A 25898-nucleotide genomic window follows, 5' to 3' on the forward strand; every position below is an offset into this window, starting at 1 on the left:
CCACGACGCAGGCGAATCTGGGGGTGGGGAGCGTCCCCAGGTGGGGCAGGTGCCCAGGTGAGGCGAGGTCTCCAAGTGGGGCGAGTCCCCAGGTAAGCCCTGGGGCGGGCACCGACTTCCCCTAACGCTCCCTCCCAGCAGCTTCGTCCACATCCTCACACCCCACACCCCGCACCCCGCACCCCGCAGAGGTCCTTGGCCCCGCCCCGCCCCGCCCCGCCCCCCGGCCTCGTCCCGCCCCCCGGCCTCGTCCCGCCCCCCCTGACTCCGCCCCCCCGGTCCCACCCTGGATCCTGGCCCCGCGCCTCGGCCGTCGGCAGCCACATCGCGCAGGCGCGGACAGGTGTGCGCCGTTTGAAAGAATGGCGCCGGCGGGGCGGCTGGTTCTGTGTGAAGAGAAGATCAGGGGGAAGACCGGGCTGGCGCCTCACCGCGGCCTGGGTGCGCGGCGGGCGGCGGGCGGGCGGGCGGCGCTGGCCGGGGGCGCGAGCTTCACGCCGAGGTGTCGGCGGACCGGTCGGGCCAGAGGTGCCGAAGAGCGACCGCGGTTCCCGAACGGTCGCAGGCCTGGGGGGTCGAGGGTGAGGGGTGGGCTGCGGGGCAGGCCGGGAGCGGGTGGGGAGCCCGGAGCAGCGGTGGGGTGTGAGGGGGCAGGCCTGGGGGGGCCCGAAGTGGGGGAGGCTGGGGGAGGGGCTGGGGTTCCGAGCTGAGTCCCCGGCGAGGTGGGGGCCAAGCTCGCGCTCGCAGACTGCCCGCGGGGAGCTCCTCCGGGCCGGGTTTGCTGAGCCCTTGCGGCAGTGCTTTCCGCCTTGACTGATACGGTCACTTGGGCTTTCTTTCCCCGATAAAAAGGTGCGTTAGGCTGATTTCCTGAAAGAGCTTGGAGCGCCTTCGTGTCTGGAGCAGGAGCGCGCCCTCCTTCTGTAGGACGCCAGGGTGTCCCGGGCCCTGCTCCTCCTGTGCTGAGCAGCTGTGGGCCCATGTCCTGAGCGATACGGGTCGCTAGTTTTCTGTTTTCCTGTTTTTGTCTAGTTTTGTCATCCACGTAATGCCCAGCTCATGAAACAGTTGGTAAATTGCCCCTTCTGTTTTCCAGAAGAGATTGTATGAAACTGGTGCCGGTTCTTCTTTGTTTGATGGAGTTTTCCAGTGAAACCTTATGGGCCTGGAAATTTCTGTATTTGAAGCTTTTAAATTACAAATTCAGTTTCTCTAGTCGTTATAGAACTGTTTGTATCATCACCTTCATCTTAGGTGAGTTATAGTTGTCTGGGGTTTTGCGAAACTGGTTCATTTCATCTAAGTTGTTAGATTTATGTGTGTAGAGTTTGTGGTATTTCCTTATTAGCCTATTGTCTCTGGGGTGTGTAGTGATACCCTTCTTCCGGTCCACGTTATTGGTCATCTCTGTCTTCTCTTTCTTGGTCTTTCTGGAGGTTTATGAATTTCATTAATCTTTTCAATGAGCCAACTTTTGTTTTTTCTCCATTGGTTTTCTGGTTTCAAATTTCATTGATTCTGTATTCTGTATAATTTTCTTCTTTCTGCTGCTTTGCATTTATTTTGCTCTTCTTTTTCTTGATTCTTGAGATGCAAGTTTAGATTTCTGATTTGAGACCTTTTTTAATATAATATAAACATTTTAGTGCTATAAAGTTTCCCTCTAAGCACAACTTTAGCTGAATCCACAAGTTTTGTTATGTTGTATTTTCATTTTCATTTAGTTCACTGTGTTTGTTTATTTCCCTTGACTTCCTCTTTGACCTATGGATTGTTCAGAAGTGTGTTCTTTTCATTTCTGTGTGATTGGAGGTTTTCCTAGTTTGTTTGGTATTTTTTTTCTTTTTGTTATTGATTCTGGTGTGATTCCATTATGGTCAGAAAACATACTCTGTATGATCTTAATTGTTTTAAATTTGAAGTTTGTTTTATGGCCCAAGATCTGGTCTATAATGTTCCAAGTGCACTTGGAAAGAATGTGTACTCTGTCATTGACTGGAGTGTTATTCAAATGTCAGTTTGATCTTGTTGACTTGTGACGTTGTTCAATTCTTTTGTATCCTTGCTGATTTTCTGTCTAGTGATTCTCTTAATTATCAGAAGAGGGGTATTGAGACCCCTGACTCTAATTGTGGATGTGTCTATTTCTCTTTTCACGTAAAGATCCTAAATATGTATGCACCAAAGCTGTGCTATTTGGTGCATACATATTTAGAATTTTTATGTCTTCTTGTTGGGGGTGACCCTTTTAACATATGTAGTATTATTCCTCCTTATCCCTGATAATTTTCTACAGTGAGATATCCACTTTATCTGATATTAGTGTAGCCACTCCAGCTTTCTTTGGTTTGGTGTTTGCAGGGTATGTCTTTACCCATATATGTGCTATTTCACCTTGAAACCTACCTATATCATAATATTTGAAATGAGTTTCTTGTAGACAGTGTATACCGTATATCATTTTTAATCTACAGTGCCAATCTTTATCTTTTATAGTGTATTTAGACAATTTACATTTAATGTGTTAATACAGCAGAGCTTAAGTGAGCCATTTATTTTTTTTTCTGTTTGTTCCCTTTGTTTTTTCTTCTTTTGTTTCCGATTTCCTGCCTTCCTGTGGTTTACTTGAGTATTTTTTTGTATTCAATTTTGATTTATCTATTATATTTCTGAACATATCTCTTTGTATAGCTTTTTTAGTGGTTGCTCTACAAATTACAGTATATAGTATGTGATTTAACACAGTCTACTTGTGTGAACGGTTTACCACGTCAGGTGAATATAGAAATTTTACCACCATTTAGGTTTCATTATCTTCCCACTTTATAATTTAGTTGTCTAGACATTTCCCCTGCATACCTGAGAGCCACAGTAATGATATGACTTTTTCTTTTTATAGTCATCCAACAGTTTAAATAGCTTAGGAGGAAACATTGACCCACATGTTTACCTGTTTCATTATTCTTTCTTCATTCCTGATGTCCCAGGTTTCCTTCTTTTATCTTTCCTTAATGTTTGAAGATCTTTCTTTAGCATTTATCTTAGGGAGGTGTGCAGGTGACAGATTCTCTTAGTGTTTCTTCATTTGAGAATATCTATATTTCACCTTTAGTCCTGAAGGCTGTTTTTGGTGGATATAGATTTCTGAGTTTAAAGTTCTTTTCTTTCAGCAATGGAAAAATGTGAGAGCACTTCTTTTGTTTCAGCACCATGGTTTCTGAGGAGTAACTCCCTGCCATGGGAGTTGTTTCTCCTTCTGGGTAATGCCTCTCTCTCTGGTTGCTCTCAAGATTCTTTCATTGTCTTTAGTGTTCAGAAGTTTGATTCTGATGTGTCAGTTTTTGCCTTTATTCTGTTTGGGGTTTTCTCAACTTCCTGAACGTGCAGGTTTATGTGTTTTGCCAAATTTGGGAAGTTTTCAGCCATTATTTCTTTAACTTAAAATTTTTTATTTTTAGCCATACTGTTTTTCTCTTCTTCTTGAAACTCTGATTGGGTCTCCACTGGGACCCCAATGACATGAATGTTAGATTGCTTTTTCTTCTTCCACAGGCCCCTGAGGCTCTGTTCATGTTTTTAAAGTCTGTTTTCTCTCTGGTGGTCAGATAGGACAATTTTGTTCAGTTTATCTTTGCATTTTCTCTCTTTGAATTTTTTCCTCTGTCATCTCCATTGTGTTATTGAGCTGCTCCCATAGTTTTTTGTTTGTTTCTTTCAGTTATTGTATTTTTCATTTCTGAAATTTCTATTTGTTTCTTCTTTACATCTTCTGTTTCTTTGTCAAGAATCCCTATTTTCCTATTTGTTTCAATCATGTTCATAATTGCTCATTGAAGTATTTGTATATCAGTTGCTTTAAAATCCTTGTTAGATAATTCTAATTTCTGTCATCTCATTATTGGTATCTATTGATTGTTTTCTCTCATTCAGATTGAGATTTTCCTAGTTCTTGATCATTTTTGATTGGTCATTTTGATTGGGACTCTGCTTCCTATTTAAATCTCGTTACTCAGTACTGGCACTGCCTGGGTGCTGCCTTGTTGCTGAGGTGGTGGCCAGGCCCCTGTCACACACATAGCATCTGCAGATGCCTCGTTACAGCCAGTCCAGGGCAGTAGTCATGTCCGCTCACACTGTCCTGGTGCTGGCCACTGTGCGAGGCCAGGTGTACGAGGTACATTTTTTTTTTTTTTTTTTCTTGGCGTTGGGCTGGAGTGGGGCTGAGGTTGTCAGGAGTCTGTCCTGCAAGGCCACCCCTCCTGGTACTTTGACCACGGACAGCAGGCTTACCCGTATATTTTGGTAGGTGTCCATGGGTGTTTCTGGGTGGCCAGCTTCTCTTGCACTCAGATTGGGATGTATAGGAGACAGAACAAAACCAACCCTCAGTGCTTGACCACTTTCTTCAGGTCCCTAGACAGTCCCCACGCTTCAGAGTCCCCACGCTTCAGAGTCGCCACGCTTCAGAGCTGCTTCCCGTGTTCTTGTCCAGGGTTTTTAGGTCTAATAAATGGGGAGGAATAGGGTGAAATGTGTCTCCTCTGTCTTGTCTGGAACTGGAAGCCCAAAAACCAGTTTCATATGTAATCAAGATGTGTTTTAAAACAAAAGTTCCTGGGAAGATACTGGTGTATCCAGACACAGTGTCTTTTTCATTACAGAAGCTTACTTTTGTAGTGATGTTTGTCTAACGGCTGCTTACTGGGTGTGCCACGTAGAGGTGTTCAGTGCACCTCGTGTGCAGCTGGCCCTCAGCTGTAACAGCACGGGTGGTCAGGTCAGCTACCGAATGGGTTTCAGATTGCGATCCCTGCACAGAGGCCCACAGGTAATGGGGCTGAGCAGTCAGGTGTGGAAGTGGGAACCCCCTTAGGAGGGTTTCCTGGTGAGAGGGTTTTGGAGGGAGAATAAATTATTGCAATAATTTATTTTCAATAAAATAATAAAGTTAAAATCTCTTAATTTTCTATTCTTAGCTGAACTTCAGTCATTATCTATTCCTGGAACTTACCAAGAAAAGATTACTCACCTAGGAAATTCTTTGATGAATTTAACAGGTCTAAAATCTCTAGATCTCTCACGAAACTCCTTGGTTAGTCTAGAGGTAAGTTTTAGGTTTGTTTCTTGAAAGAAAATTTATTGCTTTCAATAGCAGTGGGTAGTACATTTATGGTAAAAAAGGCAGTCTGTTTTATGACTATGCTTATAATACTTGTAGGCCACACACTTAACAGTGATTGTAAGTTTTGTGCTGATTTTCTTGCATTTGCCGTGAGCTGGATTTCTTACGCATCACATTATGTCTTCGAACTACTTTAACAAGAAGTCACAGCTCTCTGATGGAGATGGCTGTACCCGTAAAGGAAGTAAGATAAGGCCCGAAAGACGAAGGTGTGCGTGCCGGTCACCCTTCATCCTGTATCGGCTGTCGTTTTCTTCATCCACACTGAGCTTCACACCTGTTTACATCTGACTCTTGGCGGCCTCGGGCCCTCGAATGGCTTGCGTGCCTGACGCGGCAGGCGCTGGTCCCCGTGAGGGAGTAGGAAGTCGCCCAGGCCCAGGCGATGGCGAGTGGGACCGCCCTGCGACACTGCCGCGGCTTCGGGTGGGGAGAAGGAAGGCGGGCCGTCACTGCCCTGGAGCAGGACCTCTCAGCGCCCCGACCCGGGGGCTGGGAGCCCGCTCGGAGCCCGTGCGCGTTCCGGCCGGTCCAGGCTGCCGGGTGCTGGCTCACGGCTCGGCCCCGTCCTCTCACCTGTGAGGCGGGCGCAGCGGCACTTGCGCTGCCAGGGCTGCGTGCGGAGGGGGTGAGGTTAGTGCGGGTCGCTCAGCTCGGCGCGGGCTGCGGCCTCGCAGGCCTCGGCCGTCCTCTCCCCGCGGTCGGCGCGCGGCCGTCGCCCCGTGGCTGAGCGGACCTTCCCCTCGCTCTCCTGGGGACGCCGCGTGTGCGCGCTTGTTAGGTTGGGGGCTGGTTCCTGTTAATGGCTGTCTCGGCGCGTTTGTCCCGGCAGGGCATCGAGTACCTGGCGGCGCTGGAGCGCCTCCACGTCTACCGCAACCGCATCTCCTCGCTGGCGGAAGTCTTCCGGCTCCGCTCCTTAACGGAGCTCGCGGAGGTGGACTTCCGGCTGAACCCTGTGGTGGAGAGCAAGCCCGACTACCGCCGCTCCGTGGTGCACACGCTCCCGCGCCTCCGGCAGCTGGGTAGGCCAGCCGCACCCCTGGCCTCGCTTGGTGCTGCCCGATGGGTGTCTCGTGTTCTTGGGGTGATGGCGCTGTTGACCCTCCTGGAAAGGGAGGCTCATTGCCTCCTCTCACGGGAGAGCTGCCTGGAAGGTGGCAGGGAGCCCCTTCCTTGCGGCCACAGATGGCTGCTGGGCCAGGGGCGCAGGCATGGGCCGGCTCTGCTTTCCAGCTGGTGCCCTGTTTCCTGGCATGGGCTGCTGGGCGTCGTCTCAGGCTCAGCTGGACAGCTGGGTTCAACCTGGTCTTACGTCCACCTGGGAGGACACGGGCGAGAAGTTCGCTGTGCCACGCCCTCCCCAGGTGACCGGCGCGAGGGTGCGAGGTCCTGTCGGCAGGCGCAGCCACCACCTTGGCTCAGTGGCCCGTAGCCGTAAAAGAAGCGGATCGCTCAGGCTCGCAGGCCGAGCGGCCAGGGTGCCCACCAGCCGTGCCCAGTCAGGAGGGTTGTGCTGGGGAAACCACAGCGTCTTCCCACCCACTGTCCCGGCTCTCAGGAGCCACTTTGCTGTGAGCAGTGTGGCCAGGGCACTGCTAATGCCCCCCCCCGCCCCGCCCCCATGTCGCACTTCCCGGGGAGAGAGCTGGAGCGTGAGCCCGAGGGCATGCTGGCCTTGGAAACCCTGGGGAAGGAGGGGCTCAGAGTCTCGGAGTGTGAAGTGCTGATTAGTGGTGCAGCGGTGTCTGGAGGAGGGTGGTCCTCCTGTGCCCCTAGTGATCATGGCGCGTTCTCCATCCTGAGGGCCCTTGACTGCCTGGGGAGGCTGGGGGGCTTTCGGGGCGTCTCCACCTCTCAGGCACTGAGCTACCAAACCAAAATGAGACCCACATCATGGCAGCACCTGTCAGGTAAATGCTGGGCTCCGTGGTGGGCAGACCATGGCTCTTGTCCTTTCAGGGTCTACCAGGGCCTGTAGACACCCCACTGGCGGCACCTCTCAGCCGCACACAGCTTCTCTCATGAACAGCCCAGCTGCGCGTGCGCGTTGGCTCACCTGCTGGACCCCGGTCCTGGCGGGCCGTGAGCTCTGGGAGCCTGGCCGCACCGTTCGGCTGTGCCTGCCTGGGCCTAGGGGCACCGACCCCCGGGGGCACGCTGTTTAGTTTCAAACCTACTTAGAATTTCAACATTTAATGTTGATTTTTAGATATTTGGGAGGATTAAGTGCTTGTGTTCTAACTTTTATTTGACTGTTAAGTATCCTATAAACAATTGAATTTGACTCTTTTTCAGAAGCATGACAATCCTTATGGAAAGTTTTGCAGTCTTCAGCCCTAAATCATTTGTTTCCGTTTGTGATGAAAGTTTTCAATTCAGCCTTAGACTGCTCGTGTAGAGAAGGGGTTGTGAGAGCCTTCCCACACGTGAAAGGTGCTTTCAGACGTGAGGAAGGAGCAGAATTGGAGTCAGTCAGTGCGGGAGTGCGGAGCTCTCGGAAGGCCCTCCCTCCCAGCAGGGTGCCGCGAGAGCGATCTGGGTGCACCCTGGGCCGGGGTCTGGGAGAGTGCCGCAGCGAGGAGAGCATGTGGTCTGGCGGAGAAGGTGGGCTTGCATCTGATTTTAGTCATATTGAGTTTGAATTTAGAGTGGAACCGTCCAGAGAAGGATGCTCAGAGTAAGGGACGTGGAACTGCAGAAGCAAAGTTCAGGCTGGGCAAGTAGAGTCACGTGTTGTCGGCACGAAGGCAGCGTCCCGGCCATGAGACGGGAGGCCCCAGGCTGGTGTGTGGTGGATGGCGTCCCTGAGAGGACAGAGGGGCTGCTGGGGGCGTCCCACGTGCGGGGCGGGGCTGCTGTGTGCTGGCCACACCTGTGGAAGTGGGTACGGGGCACCTCCTCGTTCCCTCGTTTCTCACTGAGCTGGTGCACCTCGCGGGGTGCCGTGGGCTAAGTGCTTCCTAGGAGCTCTGTAGCAGCCATGGCAAGTTCCCGAGGGCCGAGCTCCGGCGTTTGGGAGGGGAGCCCCCCTCAGGTGCTTCTGAGGAGGTGCAGTTGTGGATGAGTGGGGTCTTCTTGGGCCCAGGGCACACATGGGGACAGTTTAAACTTGGCTCTGTCTCCTGTTCTGGTCCTGAGGATCTGAGGATGTAAACCCTGGGCGCCAACACACGGCCGGGGCGTCTTCTCTCCAGTGTGTTCAGGCTCCTCACCCACAGACACTTGCTAGGGGTGCTCAGTGTGGTTTGGGAACCTCGCCCAGCACCCAGGATGTGCGTTGAGATGAGAAGGACGTGCCTGCGTGAGAACTTGCGCGTGTGTTTCCTTTCCTGCCTCCGGGGCATCTGAGGTGCAAGCCTGGTGCGAGCTGCCGGCCCTCTGGGAATCAGTGCTCAGCATTTCTGGGAAGCCAGATGTAGCCCCCAGAGCCCAGCCTTGCTTTACTGGGTCTGCCCAGTGATCTGGGGGATGCCGTGGCGGGGTCAGCCCTGAGGGGAGGGAAGGTCCCCAGAGCAAGGGGTGGCAGTCCTGGTCACACGCCATGTGTGGCTGGCTGGGCGAGGGGGCACCTTTAGTCCTGAGGGGAGGCCGGCGGGCACACCGCGGGGTTTGGCTTGGGGCCCTGCCACCTGCCTCGTGCTCTGCTAGATACTCTGCGGCATCTTCTCGCTAGATGACCGCCCTGTGAGGGAGCGTGAGCGGAAAGCATCCCGGCTGCATTTCGCTTCGGAGGAATCGCCGGACTCAACGCAGAGCTTCGCAGCTGTTTTCAGAGTCGAAAGGTATGAACAGGAGGGGTATTAACTAAAGTGCTGATTGCCACTTAGAGGACAGACATCCAGGGGAGCGTGGGGAGAAGCGCTGGATACCAGCTGGCGATCAAGGAGACTGTGGGACAGCCTCTCTTCCTGTCGTCCACATTTTCTATATGGTATTTTTAAAAATATTTAAAATGTTTATTAAAGTAATGGATGTAAAATATGTGGCCCAAAAGGCCTGTGGTGAGAAGCAACAGTCCTTTCTCTCTACTCCTGGTCCACTCCCAGAGGCAGCCTCTTTCCCTTCTGTAATTGTTTCTGCTTCCAGGTTCTGTTTCAGTTACTTTCTGATCTCTAAACAGTGCAGACCCTTTGCTGTTTCTGGATGTGAGCACTTTGAGCAGATCTGACAGCTGCCGGAGCCGCCTCTTCCCCACCCTGGCGGTGTTAGCGCTTGGGCTCTGCTCCTTCCCGTGTTCTCTTTTAGTGCTCTGTGACCAGGGCGCCCGCTCTGCTTTGGCTGGGCTGTGGGAGCCAGTGCCCGGCTTCTCACCACCTCCCAGCTCCTGCCGTCTGCATCTTTATGTCTAACTTTAGATTGTCGGGGTGGGTAGTGTTTAAATGTGTTCTGAAAGCATATAGTCTTCATGTGTGTGGTTGATTCTAAACGGTAGAAGTCAGTCAATGGTGTTTACCTTGCTTGTGATGTACGAGGAGTATATACTCCTTCTTGTACACCATTTTGATTTGTTTGAGGCTTTTAATAGTTTTCTTTCTCTTGCATTGTATGCCTTAGCTCATCTGTAAATTTCTCTAATGTAGACGTCGACCGACTTTTTTTTGTAAAGGGCTGGAGAGAATATTTTCAGCTCTGTGGACCATATGATCTGTGCTTCAATTTCTAAACCCTGCCTTTGTAGTATGAAAGCAGCTATAGGCGATACATAAACTAATGATTGTGTTCCAATAAAACTTTACTTACAAACACAGGCAGTGGCTCAGATTTGACCTGTGGGCCATACTTTGCCAACTTCTGTTCTAAGATCAGTTTCAAATCTCTAGAATCTCCTCTTCCCTCAGATGCCTCCCTTGGAGCTCCCCTCCCCTCACTTCCCTATTTCAAACCAGACTAATTTCTGGGTAGACAGCTGCACGTGGTACCCTGCGGAATGGTCTGTGTATTGTGTACCCCAGATTCATATGCTGAAATCCTAACCCCCGGCATGATGGGTTTAGGAGATAGGGCCCGTGAGAGGTGATTAGGTCCTGAAGGTGGAGTTCTCATGAATGGAATTGGTGTTCTCTTATGAAAGAGACCCCACAGAGCTTTCTAGCCCCTTCCGCATTTGCGTGAGTTTTGTGAGTCACGTGGTGTCAGTCTTCTGACTTTGTCCTCCTTTAATACTGAGTTGCCAGTTCTGGGTCTTTTTCCTTTCCGTATAAATTTTAGAATTAGTTTGTCAATATCCACAAACTACCTTGCTGGGATTTTGATTGGGATTGCATTGAATTACAGATTGAGTTGGGAAGAAACTGACATCTTGACACTATTGAGTCTTCATATCCACGAACATGGAATATCTCTCCATTTATTCAGTTCTTCTTTGATTTCACTTATCAGAGGTTGGTGATTTTCCTGATATAGATGTTGTACATATTTTGTTAGATTTATACCTTAGTATGTTCTTTTGAGGCTAATTTAGGTTTTTTAATTTCAAATTCCAGTTGTTCATTGCTGGTATTTGACTTGTGTACAGCTGATGGTGACAAAGTACCACAAACAGGGTGGCTTAAAATAACAGAAACTTACTGTCTTACAGTTCTTAGGCTACAAGTCTGAAATCAAGGTGTTGGCAGGGTTGCTTCCTTCTGGAGGCTCTGGGAGAGAATCCATTCTATGACTCCAGCTCCTGGTACTTTGCTGGCAATCTTCGGTGTTCCTTGGCTTGTAGGTGCCTCCCTCCAATCCTTTTCTTCATATGGCTGTCTTCTCTCTGTGTCTTTTCACAGAACTCCGCATTGTGCATGCCTGTCCGGTGTCCACATTTCCCCTTTTTATAAGGACACCAGTCGTATTGGTTAGGGCTCCCCATAATTTCCTCCTTTTAACTCGATTACCTCTGTGAAGACCCTATTTCCAAATAAGGTCTTGTTCTTAAGTATGGGGTGTTGGGACTTTGGCATCTCTTTTTTAGGGGACACAATGTGACCCATACATCTTGAATTTTACAATCTTGCTGTAGTCACTTATTAGTTCCTGGAGTTTTTGTTTGTTTTTTGGTCGATTCTTTGAGATTTTCTACATAGATGGTTGGTATGTCATCTGTGAACAAAGATAGTTTTATATCTTCCTTCCCAATCCGTATACCTTTTATTTCCTTTTCTTGTCTTATTGTGTTAGCTTGGACTTCCGGTACAGTGTTAAAAAGCAGTGGGTAGAAGGGACATCCTTGCCTTGCTCCTGATCTCAGCAGGATAGCAGCTGGTTTCTCACCACCAGGTGTGATGTTAGCTGTGGGCTTTCATAGGTGTTCTTTATCAAGTCGAGGAGGTTCCCTTTGATTCCTAGTTTACTGACCACTTTTATCATGAATGGGTATTGGATTTTGTCAAACGCTTTTTCTGCGTCTATTGATATGGTCATATGACTTTTCTTCTTGAGCCTGTTGATGTGATGGATTACATTGATTTTTTTCAAATATTGAGCCAGCTATGCAAACCTGGAATAAATCCCACTTGGCTGTGGTGTAGACTTCTTTTTATACATTGTTGGACTCAATTTGCTGATACTTTGTTGGGGAGTTTTGCATCCGTGTTCATGGGAGATAACTGGTCTATAGTTTCCTTGTATTGTCTTTGCTGGTTCTGGTATTAAGATAATGCTGCCCTCATAGAATGAGTTAGGGTGTATTCCCTCTGTTTCTGCTTCTGTCTTATGGAAAAGATTGTAGAGAATTGGTATAATTTCTTCCTTAAATGTTCAGTAGAATTCACCAATGAATCCATCTGGACCTGGTGTTTTAGGAGGCTATCAATTATTGATTCAAGGTCTGTAATAAATACCCATCTGTTCAGATTATCCATTTTTCCTGGTGTCGGTTTTGGTAGATTGTGTCTTTCCAGGAACCATTCCATTTCATCTAGGTTATCACATTTGTGGGCATAGAGTGTCATAGTGTTCCTCTGTTATCTTCTTGATGTCCACGGAACAGTTCCTGCTGTGTTCCTTCTTTTAATTCTGATATTAGTAATTTGTGGCTTTTTTTTCTTAGGTAACCTGGTGGCATAGAGGTTTTTCCATTTTGTTGATCTTTTTAAAGAACTAGCTTTTGGATTTGTTGATTTTTTTTTTTTTCCCCGTTTTCAGTTTCATTGATTTTTGCTCTAATTTTTATTATTTCTTTTCTTCCTCCTGCTTTGGATTTAATTTGTTATTTTCTTAGTTTCCTAAGCTAGAAGCTTAGATTATTGATTTCGGAGCTTACTGCGTTCTAATATATACTTTCAGTGTTACAGATTTCCTTCTACGCATTGCTTTCGCTGCATCCCACAGATTTTGATAAGATGTATTTTCTTTTTAATTTAGTTCAAAATATTTTTATTTTGAAATATTTTAGTTCAAAACACTTCTTCTGAGATTTCTTTGACTCGTGTTATTTGGAAATACGTTGTTTAATCGCCAAGTTTTTTGAGATCTCCCAGTTATCTTTCTGTTATTTATTTTATTACTAGTTTAATTCCACTGTGTCCTGAGAACAAATATCACATGATTTGTTTTCTTTTAAATGCGTAAAAGTGTGTTTTATGGCCCAGAATGACTCTATCTTGGTGAATGTTCCATGTGAGCTTGGGAGGAATGTGTATCCTGTTGTTTGGATGAGGTAGATGTCACTACATCCAGATGATGGGTGGTGCTGAGTTCAGCTATGTCCTTAGTGACTTTCTGACTGCTGGATCTACCCCTTTCCGAAGGAGAGGTGTTGAAGTGGATCCATCCATTTCTCCTTGAGTTCTATCAGTTTTTGCACCATGTAGTCTGATGCTGTCTTATTAGGCGCAGACACGTCAGGGGCTGTTATGTCTTCTTGGAGAACTGGCCACTTGTCCTCACGTCATGCCCCTCTTTATCCCAGATCACTCTCCCTGCTCTGAAGTCAGCTCTGTCTGAAAGTAATGTAGCTACTTCTGCTTTCTTTTGATTGGTGTCAGCATGGTCTGTTTTTCTCTATCCATTTACTTTTAATCTATCTGTCTTTATATTTAAAGTGGGTTTCTTTAGGTAACATGTAGTTGGGCCTTTTATTTTGATCCACGCTGACAATCTCTGCCTTTCACTTGGTACATTTAGACCATTGATGTTTAAAGTGGTTATTGATACAGTTGGATTAATAGCTGCCATGTTCGCTGTTTCTACTTGTTGCCCTTGTTCTTTGTTCCTATTTTTGTCTTCTGATCTTTTCCTTCCTTTTGTGATTTTAAATGATCATTTTATGATTCCATTTTCTTTCCTTAGCATATCAGTTATACTTATATTTTCACTTTTAGTGGTTGCTCTGGAGTACACAGGACAGGCAGACCTCGTTTTTTGTGCTTTGCTTTATTGTGATTTGCGGATATTGTGTTTTTACAGGTTGCAGGTTTGTGGCAACCCTACGTCAAGCAAATCTGTTGGTGCTGTTCTTCCAATGGTATTTGCTCACTTCATGTCTCTGTGTCACATGGTAATTCTTGCACTATTTCGCACTTTTTTATCTTTTTATATTGTGGTGATCTGTGATCAGTGATCTCTGATGTTGCTCGTATGACTTGCTGAAGGCTCAGATGATGGTTAGCATTTTTTAGCAATAAAGCATTTTTAAATTGAGGTAAGTACATTGTTTTTAACATAATGCTATTGCTCGCTTAATAGACTACAGTACAGTGTAAACATAACTTTTAGATACACTGGGAAACCAAGAAAATGGTGTGACTTGCTGTACTGCAATATTTGCTTTATTGTGGTGGTCTAGAGCTGAACCCTCAGTATCTTCAAGGTCTGCCTATATACATTTACAAGTAATCCAAGACCACTTTCAGACACTATACCACTTCACAGATCATGCAAGTACCTTATAATAACAACATATTCCTAATTCCTCCCTCCTGCCCCTTGTATCATTGCTGTCATTCATTTCATTTATACCCAAACTATAGCCCTGCATGTAATACATGAACATAATGTATTGAGTACATTGTCGCTATTATTTCAAACAAACTGTTGCCTGTTAGATTGTAAGAAAAGTAGAAGTTTTTATTCTGCCTTCACTTATTCCATCTCTGATTTGAGTTTCTGACCTGTGTCATTCTCTTTCTCTCTAAAGAACTTCTTTTAATGTTTCTTACCAGGCAGGTCTACTGGCAACAAATTCCCTCAGTTTTTGTTTATCTGAGAAAGTCTTCATTTCTCCTTCACTTTTGAAGGATAATTTTGCAGGGTACAGAATTCTAGGTTGGTAGTTTTTTTGTCTCCGTACTGAGTATTTCACTTTACTCTTATTTTTGCTTGCATGGTTTTCCCCTCTGGCCTATTTCAAGATGTTTTTCTTTGTCTTAGGTTTTCTCCAGTAGAATATATTCCTTGCTGTAATTTTTTGGGCATTTACTCTGCCACTGTTCTCTGAGCTTCCTGGTTCTGTGATTTGGTGTCTGACATTAAGTTAAGGAAATTTTAAGTCATCTTCAAATATTTTTTTGGTTCCCCTCTCTCTTCTCCTTCTGGTATTCTCAAATGTGTATGTTACACCTTTTGTAGTTGTCCCACGATTCTTGGGTATTCTATTCTGGTTTTTTTCAGTCTTCTTTAATCTTCGCTTTTCAGTTCTGGAGGTTTCTGTTGATATATTCTCGAGTTCCGAGATCCCTTCCTCAGCCATGCCCAGTCTAGAGCTCATCAGAGGTGTTCTTTTCTGTTACAGTGTTTTTGACTCTAATGCGTCTGTTTGCTTCTTTCTTAGAATTTCCATCTCTCTGTTTACATTCCCATCCGTTCTTTCATGTTGTCTCTTTTTTCCATTAGATCTTTTAGCATTATTACTCATAGTTGTTTTAAATCGGAGTCTGATTTCATCCAGCATGTTTGCCGTATCTGAGTCTAGTTCTAATGCTTGCTCTTTTTCAATGTTGTTTTGGCTATTTGGAGTCCCTTGAGATTCCAGACGCATTTTAGGATGAGTTTTTCTGTTTCTGCAAAAAACGTCTTTGGGATTTTGATGGGATTGCACTGATTCCGTAGATTGCTTTGGGTAGTATTGACATTTTAACAGTGTTAAGTCTTCCAATCAGTGAACGTGGGGTGTGTTTCCATTTATTTATATCATCTTTAATTTCTTTCAGCAGTGTTTTGCAGTTTACCTGTGCTTGATTATCTGAAGACTAAGTTACCACAGAGTTTAGGTGATCTGGTGCAGTGTCCTATTATCCAGAGGTGACAGTGGATACCCAGAGAGGCTGCATGTGTCCACTGTCAGGTTTCTGTGGTCAGACCACGAAGGAGAACCAAGTCCCCTTCTTTCTACAGGGATCTGGAACACTTTCAGTATGAGAAAATAAGGAATATCATTCATTGATCTCTCAAAGTACGATAAGGTGTCATAAAATCAATATTCATAGTATGTGATTGAGTTCTATCTTGAAGAGTGATTTCTTAAGCTGCCTTTGTTGGAAATGAGGTTCCCTGTGAGTGTTTACCTCTGTATGGAGGGACGTCCTATTCTAAAGCCTCACATTTCAGTTGGTAGGGAAATATTTTCACTTAATGTGAAAATAGAAATTCGGAACACCACATCCTTGAACTTACTTTTTTGTTTGTTTGTTTTCTGTTTTTTGGCCATGCTATGTGGCATGGGGGAATCTAGTTCCCTGACCAGGGATCGAACCCTCACCCCCTGCAATGGGAGCATGGAGTCTTCGCCACTGATCCCCAGGGAAGTCCTCCTCGAGCTTTCTTGATCACACGTATGGCACTGTGGATGTGCTAGGAGATCCTAGCACAGGGGAGCTTCTTGGGACTTCTGTCCTTGAATGAATCCTGGCGTGGTGACCAGTTGTCCTGGCCGAGTCTGCTCCAACTTCACTGTGGTAGAGACACCAGCTCCTCCTCCTCGGAGACCTTGTGGCCGTGCTCGCGGAGTAGGCGCCTCCCTCCCTGGGTCTGTACGGGCTGGAGTGCTCTGTGGGCTGCAGTGCCAGCACTGGGTTTGCTTTTCTTTGCAGACCGCATCACTCCAGAGCCAAGTGCACTGACCCCTCGGCCAAGAAGGGCTTGGTCATGGACGCGGATGATGAGGCGGTCCTGAACCTCATTGCCGAGTGTGAGTGGGACTTGAGCAACCCTCCTGGGAGCATGAGTTCCAGCCAGCAGGAGCAAGAGGCCAGCTTCCAGAGCTCCCAAGGTAGGCTGCTGCTACACGGAGAGGGCCAGCGCCTGCAGCCTTTCTGGGAGGTTGATGCCTGCTGGCTTCAGAGTCCACGGCGGCCTTTTTTAGAGAGCTTACCTTTAAATGTAGAATCTTCATGGAGTCTTGTGCACTTGTAAATGTCAGTAATTTGGATCATGGAATTACAAAAGAAGAAGTCAGTGTATTTGAGGTGGATGTAGTCATGTTGCAGGGCTGTTTATATCAGGTCCCTCCTCAGATCAGTTACAGGGATAGAGAAGAAGTGAGATGTCTAAGCAGACAAGGAGGAAACGTCCTGTGCTGGAGGGAATGAGTCCCTGCCGGCCACGAGGGGACTCCCGGCTCCAGCTGCACGTTGGTCAGGACGTGAGCCTTGATGAGGACGTGCACGTGAACTTCACGCCCTTTGCTGGGGCTCTTCCGCCAGGACTTGTGTGTGAGCTTCAGCTCCATTGCTGCTGCTTCTGAGTTGTGGGTTCCTGAGGGCTTTCCATGAAGATGCAGCGGGCTGGGGCTTCCCTGCTGCAGGACCACCTCTGCCTTGGCATCCCCACCAGCTCCTGGGACTGTCAGTCTCTCTAACGCTGGCTCCCGTCCTGGGTGTGTGGTGGTATCTCTTGATGGTTTTAATTAGCATTTCCTGAAAACAAGTCACGACAGCCTCTTCACGCGCTCACATCTTCTTCTGTGGCGTTTCTGTTCCTGTCTGTTCCCCTCTCCTTTTCTTTTCTTGGTGTTGAAGCATAAGACTTCTTCATGGTGTTTGAACACAAGCCCTTTCTCAGATATACGTACTGCAAGTTTCTGCCCCTGCTGTGGCTTGCCTTTTGTTTTCTAAACAGTGCTTCCAAGAGCAGTGTTATTTCAGTGAAATCCAGTTCATCATGTTTTCCTTCATGGTCGTGCTTTTCGGTGTGCTGCCCCTGCTGGTGGAGGGTTTCTCCCACGGACCGGTCCATGTGCTGGGGGTCAGTGCTTAGGTCTGAGAGCCGCTCTTTTGAGTGAACTTCTGGGTGTGGTATGAGATGGTCAAGTTGCCCGCCTGTCCCCCCACGTATGTCCAGTTGTGCCAGTGCCATTTGTTGAAAAGACTGTCTTTTTCTTCATTTAATAACCTTGGCGCCCTTGTTAATTCAGTGGGCTGGAGTCTCTGGGTTCTGTTGACCGTCGTGTCTGCCTTGATTCCTCGGCCGAACAGTTTCTCCGGAGTGGGGCTGGGTCACCCTCCCCTGGGGCGCTGCGGGCGGTGACCACTGCAGGTTCCCACCAGGGTGGGCTGGTGCTGTGTTACCCGCTCAGCCTTCTTTTCCCGTTTACCCCACGGAAGGAGTATACTTGACAGATACGGTACACTGTTGGAAGCCTGAAACAAAGCTTTTAAAATGTTTTTTAATGCAGCAGAGTCGCGGCCCCTGTCGAGTCCTGAGTCAGCACGGTACCAGTGCGGGGACGCCCTGAGGAAGGGCCCTGAGATGCGGAGGAGCGGCTCCAGCGGGGACCGTGCGGGGCCGAGGGTGCAGGACCAGCGCTGTGGCGAGCTCCCCCTGCGGCACTTGGCCCCGTGTCCAGGTGAGCCCAGCCTCACCGTCTTCTCTCCTCTTTTCTTCATCGTGTGTGTGCGCGTAGCTCTCCAAGATGTCTTAGGAAAGAATCTTCCCTATAAATGGAAGTTGACATTTGTAGAACATCTGTGGTTTAGGTTCCTGGTCTGTGAGTATACACTCTCGCTCACACACAGTTTCTTCTGGATACATACATGGGCCCAGGTTATGACAGTGGCTACTGTTACAGTTTAAAAAATGAAAGACAAGGGAAATTAAATAAGTTAAATGAGAGTGTTGTTTGCACGAACATGGAAAAGGCGTCAGAAGCCTCCCAGCGTGAGCGAACCTAGCCCCTGCCTGAGGCCCGTGCAGGTGAGCCCGTGGGGACTTTGGTGGGGCGTGGTGGTGGCTGCCCAGTGCCCCGTGGCCACTGCAGAGCAGGCCGTGGCATCGAGGCACCTGCCACATTTGCTCCGTGGCCTGAGACCGCACGCGTGTGTCCCTACACCCGGATCTACACGTGTATGTGTGCATGGGGATGCGTGGATGCGTGTTCGGGTCCCGGATCCTGTCCGGTGCACGTGGCGTATCTTAGCGTCGTGTCTCAGGCGCCTGTGAGCTGGAACTGTTTCTGGGTCCTCCCGTCGTCTGCGTCCTGGAGGGTTTTGAAGCATTCAGACTGTGCTGCTGTGGGCCGGCCCCCAGTCCCAGTGTGGCTTGCTCTGCTGGGTCCTGGTGGCCAGGCTCAGCTGTGTGTCATCTGGGGGGGTGGGCTCATGTGGAGGCCCTGGGCTGGAGGTGGGGGCAGGAAGGGCACAGGTCGCAGGTCAAGGTGAGGGAGCGCGGTGCCGCGTGGGTGGGGGCCAGGTCCCCGGGCTGGAGGCAGGGGACGGCATGGAGTGGCCGGTGGGCATTTGAGTTGTGGAGGGTGGGCGGTGGGTCCGTCTGAGTGGGTGCGGCAGACCCGTCCCGGCAAGGGGCAGAGGTGGCCTGCTGGCGCCGGTTGGGTGGACTTGGTGACGTATGGTGATGGACAGGGAACTGGGGGGAGGACTGTCCGGGTGGTCTCTGACTTGGGCAGCCACATGACAGTGGTGTCCGTCCGCTCAGGTCACGAGCACTCGCGGCCCGAGTTCGCTGGGGACGCCCTGGGTGTGGCTCTGTTCACGGAGCCCTGAGGGGAGGCCTGGCCAGAGGGCAGCCTTTTGGGGCAGATTTGAGCCCGCGTGCCTGCAGAGTCCACGTGCAGGAGGGTCCAGGGCTCGGGCTGAGGGGCCTCAAGAGGAGAGCCTGCCCTGGGAGGAGGGCCCTGGGCTGTGGGGTGCCGGGCCCCGCGGTGCCCGGGAAGTGGCTCAGCGGCTGGGCAGGGAGGGTCTTAGATCCGACGCGTCGACAGCGTCTCCGGTAGGAACAAGTTATTAAATCCACTGTAACTTCCAGATCTTGTTACCCACTTGACTCATCTTTGTTATACATAGTTTTGGTGAGAGGACATACAATAAGTAGTCGATTCATTGGTTAAAGTTACTGCCTCGGTTTTGTCACTCTTCGGTGGATTTTGCATATTTGTGTGTGCACGTGCATCCGTACACAGGCACACGCATGCCTGCACATATGCTCACGTGCACACACACGCATGCATGTGCACACAGCTGTTTAAATTGCAGTGCCGGTCCCTGAGCCCAGGGTGCCTGGTGGTGAGGGCTCTGCCCCTTCTCTGTTGCAGACTCCACGGACACTGAGGACTCAGCCCCCTCTTCTCAGAAGTCAAGTTTATTGACGCAAAAGGGGTCAAATCCCTTGCCTGCTCCGGAAAAGTACAGGAAGCGAAGGGTGCCTGGCGGGAGGTTCCAGGCACCTGCGGACCAGGAGCGTCTGCGCTGCCTGGAGGAGAGTCTGAGCTGGCAGAGCGGTCCGGAGGGCTGGAGCGCGGGGCCCTGTTCCCATGCGGCGGCCTTGGGGCCCGAGCAGCGGAGGCCGCGCAGCGTGAGTGAGGTGAGCCAGCTGTGGAGGCCGAGGGGCCGCCGTCCTCTGTCAGGCCGCGTCTTCCATCCTCGGCGCTAACCACGACCCCGCGGTGAACGTAGCTCTTAGGTGAACTGCTCCGCAGCGCTGTCACCGCTCCGTTTTGTTAGAAGCGCGCTTCCGGGCTCCGCGCCTCTCCCGCGGTGCGAAGGGCCTCGAGGTGGAAGTGTCACCCCAGGGGGGCTGCCGGCCTACGCAGCCTCCTCGCCCCGCCGGCTGGAGCCATCCACGGCGCTCTCGGGAGCGGGAGTCCTGGGCGTGCGTCCTTTGGTTCTCGAAGGACACGTCCTCGTTCGGGAGTGGAAGTTCTCCCCCAGAGTCACCCAGAGCGGTTGTGGACGGTGCTTCGTCGCCCTTGTCACTGGCCCAGTTGGAGACTGAGACATTCTCAAAGTTTGAGACACCAGTGAAGACCACCCAGCAGACAGTGGGTGGCTTGCCCTCCGAGCTCGCGGGGCAGGGGGTTGGCCCTGCCACGTCACTCCCAGGCGGGCGGTGGGGGAGAGCGTCCCAGCAGAGAGGGGCGCGGGTGCCCTGACGGGGGCTGCGGCCCGGGGAGGCTGGGGGGTGGGGCTGGAAGGGGGCGTCCCACGAGGTTGGTGAGGGGAGCGCCTGGCCCCCTGTGGTTGGTCCTGAGCTGGAGACAGTAGAATCAGGGACGCTGGGCTCGTCGTAGGTGGTGGGTGGCTTCCAGGGTGGCCGCCGCAGGCCGCGGGGCCAAGCTCTGCTTTCATGGCTGGTCTGGCCGCTGTCTGTTTGCCTCTTTAGTCTCTCACTGGATTGAGTGAAGGATGGAAAATGAGGATTTGCTTGAGTTGGGAATGTGCCTGGGCCTTCCCTGTCCCCAGACGGATGTCACCCCGGGCAGCGCCTCGCCTGAGGGACTGGCCCTTGCTGTGGGATTGGGGCTTTGCAGGAGGGGCGCTGCCTGCGGTGCCCCCTCCTCTGAGTACTGTGACCCTGTGGTGGTCGTCCTCTTGGAGAGGGCACGACCCTTCTGCCGGGTGGAAGGCAGAAGCCTGACCACCCTGGGGACCTCGGCTCTGTCCCCCGCGCCTGGTGCAGGTGCAGCTTCTGATGGAGGTGTTTGTGCTGATGGCGGCTCTCAGCCTCGGCTCTTGGGGGCCAGCGGCCGGCCTCAGGGTTCCCACGCTGACCGCTCCCAGGAGACGGCTGCCCCGCCCTTGGTGTGACCTCGGGCAGAGCAGTGTCCCCTCTGCGGGCATGTGTTTCCCGGTGCTCCGGGGGCTCCCGTGGGTGGGCAGTGATGCCAGGAGTGAGGGTCTGTCCCGGCTCAAGTGGCCCAGGTTGCTCCCACACTCCCTTCAGGGTCTCGCTGGCTGTTCCAGACGGTCTTTAGGAGAAAAGCCCTTTATTTGTGTAACAGTGGGGAGCCCCGGGCTGCGAAGGGCGGCGGGGCCTCGTCCCCAGCTCTGGCACTGCTGGCATTTACTCCCTAAATCCCGGACCCAGGAGTTGTTCCCTAGACACTCAGAAAGTGGGCAGGAGCCGTCCCCCTTTCTGCACTAACCCCTTAAAATTGGTGAGATAATTTCTGAACGGAAGAAACGGGAGCGTCGCCGTGAGTGCCGGGGGCTCTGTGGTGCTGGCGCGGTCGGGCCGGGGTGGAGCCGGGGTGGCTCTGCTCAGCAGCTTGTGCCGGCACCGCCCCGGCCGGGCCTCCCGCTAGTCCGGCGTCGCTGCGCTGCACTGGCGGCCCGCTGGGCTCCAGGGACCGTTCAGGCCGAGGCTAGTCTCCTCCCTCCCAGAGTCGCTGGGCCTGGTTCAGGAGGGCCCAGGGCAGCTGCCCCTGGGAACCGACTGGTCTCCTGACTGTTACACTCGGGTGACAGTTTCGCCGCTCCTCCCGGTGTGAGATGTTGTCCCCGCCCCACGGATGTGGACACACGTGCGGGGGGCGGGGAGGTGAGTCCCATGCGCCGCCCCTGTGGGTTTGCGGTGTGTGAAGCGTTCATCGTGCTCGCAGGTGGCGGGATGAGGCGTCAGTGTGACGCGCACGCCTACTGCTGCATCACGCCCACTGGTTTCAGGCGCGGAAAAAGCCAAGGTCGTGGTTTGTTTCCGCGCAGGTGTGTACCAAATTGCACTTGGCCGTGCCGCCCGGGAAGAAGGCCGCCCTGGAGGTGGCGCTCCTCGGCCTGGTGGAGGACAGGCCCTGGGGTGGCTGCAGGCCCCGGCGCAGCAGTGAAGCGTGCCTCGTGAGCCGGCCCAGGGCTCTGCGGGCAGGTGCTTGCGCCCCACTGCTGGGCGCTGGTCCCCGCGTCTCGCTGGACCGCCTCACCGGCCTCACTGCCTCGCTGCGCTGCGGGGACTGTCCTGATGGTCCTGTCCACAGCGTCTGGGTTCTCGGGAGGTGGCAGACACGGAGGACTCCGCGCGGCCTGTGGCTGTCGTTTCCCACCTGCTGGCGCTCCGGGCTTCCTGGAGGTGTGTCATCAGCCAGTGGTGTTGGCATTGCTCTTCCTGGGTGTTTGCTTCTCCTTGCTCTGTCTTTATGTGGGGATTTGGAGAGACTAAAATGCTGCTGCTGTCTTCTCCGAACCCTCTGACCATTTGACTGGATGCAGGGCCCTGGATTTGCTGACCTTTTGGTGGAAATGACTTGAGGCCCAGGAAGATGGCCCCTCCCCAGAGAGGACTTGGGTTTTCTTCTGCCTGGTGCCTGGGTACAGGGGCACACAGGGGACCCCACATCCAGAGTCGGGGTGTGAGATGGGGACATGCTGTGTCCCCAGGGCCACCTTCTCTTTCCCCTCAGCCTGATTGCAGCCTCACGTGTCCCAGGGGCAGCAGGGACCTGCCAGCTCTCTCCTTCCAGCAGACCCTGAGCTCTGCCTGGATCTCCCAGCTTAGCTGCACCAGAGGCCTTCCGCTCAGTGTCTTGGCCCCTCAGCTTCTCCATCTGGAATCAGGATGCCCTGAGAAGCTGGCGCCCCTGGATTCTGACCCCATAAACCTACACCCTCTCAGGGCTAGCAGCAGGACTGTGTGCTTTCCCAGGCGTGGAGCTGCCAGACTGTTCGCACTGCAGGGCCAGGCCTGGAGCAGGAGCTCGGTGCTGTGTAAGAGAGCGTTCAAGCAGACCTTCCTAACGGTGGCCTTTCCCTGAGGGCCCTTTTCTCTAGGTCTCTAAAACTGTTGCTCTTTGCCTGTTGGTCCTCATCCACGGCTGGGGATAAAGAGGCCTGATGAGGTCATTTCAATGGTGTACGTGTCCCTTTTCCAGTCTCCATGCCAGTCAGTGTTTCTGAGCCATGTAGCCCGTGTTATTCAAAATGCATTGAATATGTTTTGTTTACACTCATCCTTTCAACGTAAATGTTGTAATAATGTTTGATTCTTACTTCTAGCTCAGGCAAGACACATTTTGTCATCTGTCCGAGAGTTCACAGCCACTCAGGACAGTTCAACAACGTGTGAATGAAGAAATTAGCTCCCTGACTATGGAAAATAAGTCTTTGCAGAGTCGCCTTGGTGAGCTAGAGCAGCAGTATAGTGTGAAGATGAGTGAGGTGGTGTCGGAACTCAGCGACACTCGGAGGGAGATGGTGAGTTAGTTCCGTTTGTTCACAGATGGAGCAAAATGTAGTTTTGACGTCACAGAATGAGGGTAGCTTCTCAACACTGCTTCCCCTTACAGCTGTCGGGCACAACACTGGGGCCCCTTCCTGCCCTTGCAGGATACAAACCCCCTCCCCCACCAGGCTCTCCTCACCCCCAGGGACTCCAGCTGCCCTTCAGGGATGCAGCATGACTCTGTCACTCCAGGACCCCTCATGACAGTGATTGCAGATGGCAGCATTGCCACTTGTCCCAGCTCTGCCTCTCCTGGGCGGCTGCATTCTGTTCTGAGAGAGGCCGAGTGGGAGAGAAAAAGAGAGAGTGAGGCTGGGCTGGAGGTGGAGTTTCTGTGGCCCCAGTGTTCCCTGGCCCAGGCTCCCCAGAACACTGGTGAGAGAGGTTCCAGTTACCTGGGTGACCTGGGGTCCCTGCTGCTGTCCTGTCTGCACCAGCCAGCTATGAGACCAAGGTGTCCTGTTGGACCTGTGGGAATTCCGCCACCAGGTGGCACTGAAGGGCAGCCAGAGCCAGCACAGTGTGGACCTGGCAGTGGAGCCCACTTCCTGGCTGAGGCTGCCCTCGTCCTTTGTAACCTCACCATGAGACCATCACTCACAAATGCCTACACTAAAAAGGAAGAAAGATCTCAAAATCTCAAACAACCTAACTTTACAGCTAGAGGAACTAGAGAAAAGAACAAACTGAATCCAAAGTAAGCAGAAGGAAGGAAATAATAAAGATCATAGCAAAAATAAGAGAGTAGAAAAACAACAGGAAAAAAATTAACAAAACTGAGTTGGGTTTTGAAAATATACAAAACCAATAAACTCTTAGCTAGACTAAGAAAGAGAGGAGATTCAAAATCAAAAATGAAAGAGGAGGCATTACAACGGATGCCTCAGAAATAAAAAGAGTCAAGGAATGGTTATATACAAGCATATTGGAGAACCTAGGAGAAATGGATAAATTCCTAGGAACATACAACCTACCGAGACTGTATCAAGAAGAAATAAAACCTAAGAGACCAATAACAAATGAGATGGAACAGTAATCAACCTCTTAATAAAGGAAAGTCCAGGACCAGATGGCTTCATGGCTGAATTCTATCAGACATTCAAATAAGAATTAATACTTATCCTTCTTAAACTTTTACAAAAAAATAGAAGTAGAGGGAATACTTTAAAACTAATTTCATAAAGCCAGCATTGCCCAGATACCAAAGCCAAAGACACCACAGAAAAGAAAACTACAGGCTACTATCTGATGCACATAGATGTAAAAATCCTCAACAGAAGACTGGTATACCAAATTCAGCAACACATCATCACCAAGAGGGATTGTCCCCTGGAATGCAAGGTTGGTTTAACCTACACAAATTAATATGATACATTAACTCATGGAAAGATAAAGACCACACAGTCATCCCAAGTGATGGAGATAAAGCATCTGAAAAAGTTCAACATCCATTCATAAAAGAAAATTTCCTCAACACAGTAAAGGCCATTTGTGAGAAGCCCTTGGCTCGCCTCACGATCAGTGGGGGAGACTGAATGCTTTTCCTCTAAGACCCAGTATGAGACCAGGGTGTCCACTCTGCAGCTTCTCTTCCACTGGAAGTACAGCTGACCCTTGAACACGTGGGTTTGAACTACATGGGTTCATTTATATGTGGATTTTTTTAATAGTAAATACTATGGTACTACACAATTGGAAGTTGGTTGAATCCACGGACACGGAACTACAGATTTGGAGGGCTGACTATAAATTATATGCAGATTTTCAGCTGCAAGGAGAGTTGGCACCCCAGCCCCCCAACCCGCCGTTGTTCAGGGATCAACTGTACTAGCAAGAGCAAGCAGGTGAGAAAAAGAAACAAAAGGCCTCCAGATTGGAAAGGAAGGAGTAAAGTTACCTCTATTTGTAGATGATGTGATGTGATCATTCATGTAGAAAACATTAAAGACTTTACAAAAGAAAATTAGAACAAATAAATTCAGTGAAGTTGCAGGATACAAAGTCAGCATAACAAAATCATTCTTATTTCTTTACACCAATGATTGTTCTAAAACAATTCCATTTATAGCATCAAAAAGAATAAATTTAACCAAGAAGGTTAAAGATCTTAACACTGAAAGCTATAAAACATTGATAAAAGAAGTTGAAGAAGACAAATGAGCGGAAGGATATCCCATGTTCATGGGTGGAAGGTTGTTAGTGTTAAAATGTCCATACTGCCCAAAGACATCTACAGTCGCAGTGTAAGCCCTATAAAAATTCCAATGGCATTTTTCACAGAAATAGAAAAAACAATTCTAAAATTTGTATAATTATTTTTCTTTTAATTTGTATTCTTCTTTTTGTAGTTCCA

At 50.1% G+C, this 25898-nt stretch overlaps 1 protein-coding gene across 2 annotated transcripts in view; it reads left to right on the plus strand.

The window, feature by feature from the left end:
• Positions 1-308: 308 nt before the first annotated feature.
• The window catches only part of CEP72 (centrosomal protein 72), a 32981-nt gene continuing 7391 nt past the window's right edge, over positions 309-25898 (plus strand). For both annotated transcript variants that reach the window (XR_009502585.1, XM_059919195.1), the window contains exons 1-7: positions 309-441; positions 4977-5104; positions 6015-6207; positions 8859-8967; positions 16195-16373; positions 17778-17948; positions 19650-19918. Coding sequence is in view for 1 of the 2 variants with exons in the window: in XM_059919195.1 (XP_059775178.1) it covers positions 363-441; positions 4977-5104; positions 6015-6207; positions 8859-8967; positions 16195-16373; positions 17778-17948; positions 19650-19918 (1128 nt within the window). In the remaining variant the exon portion in view is untranslated. The remainder of the gene's footprint in view (positions 442-4976; positions 5105-6014; positions 6208-8858; positions 8968-16194; positions 16374-17777; positions 17949-19649; positions 19919-25898) is intronic.

The sequence above is a fragment of the Balaenoptera ricei genome, chromosome 3 (genome assembly GCF_028023285.1).
Source record: "Balaenoptera ricei isolate mBalRic1 chromosome 3, mBalRic1.hap2, whole genome shotgun sequence".
Lineage (NCBI taxonomy): Eukaryota > Metazoa > Chordata > Mammalia > Artiodactyla > Balaenopteridae > Balaenoptera > Balaenoptera ricei.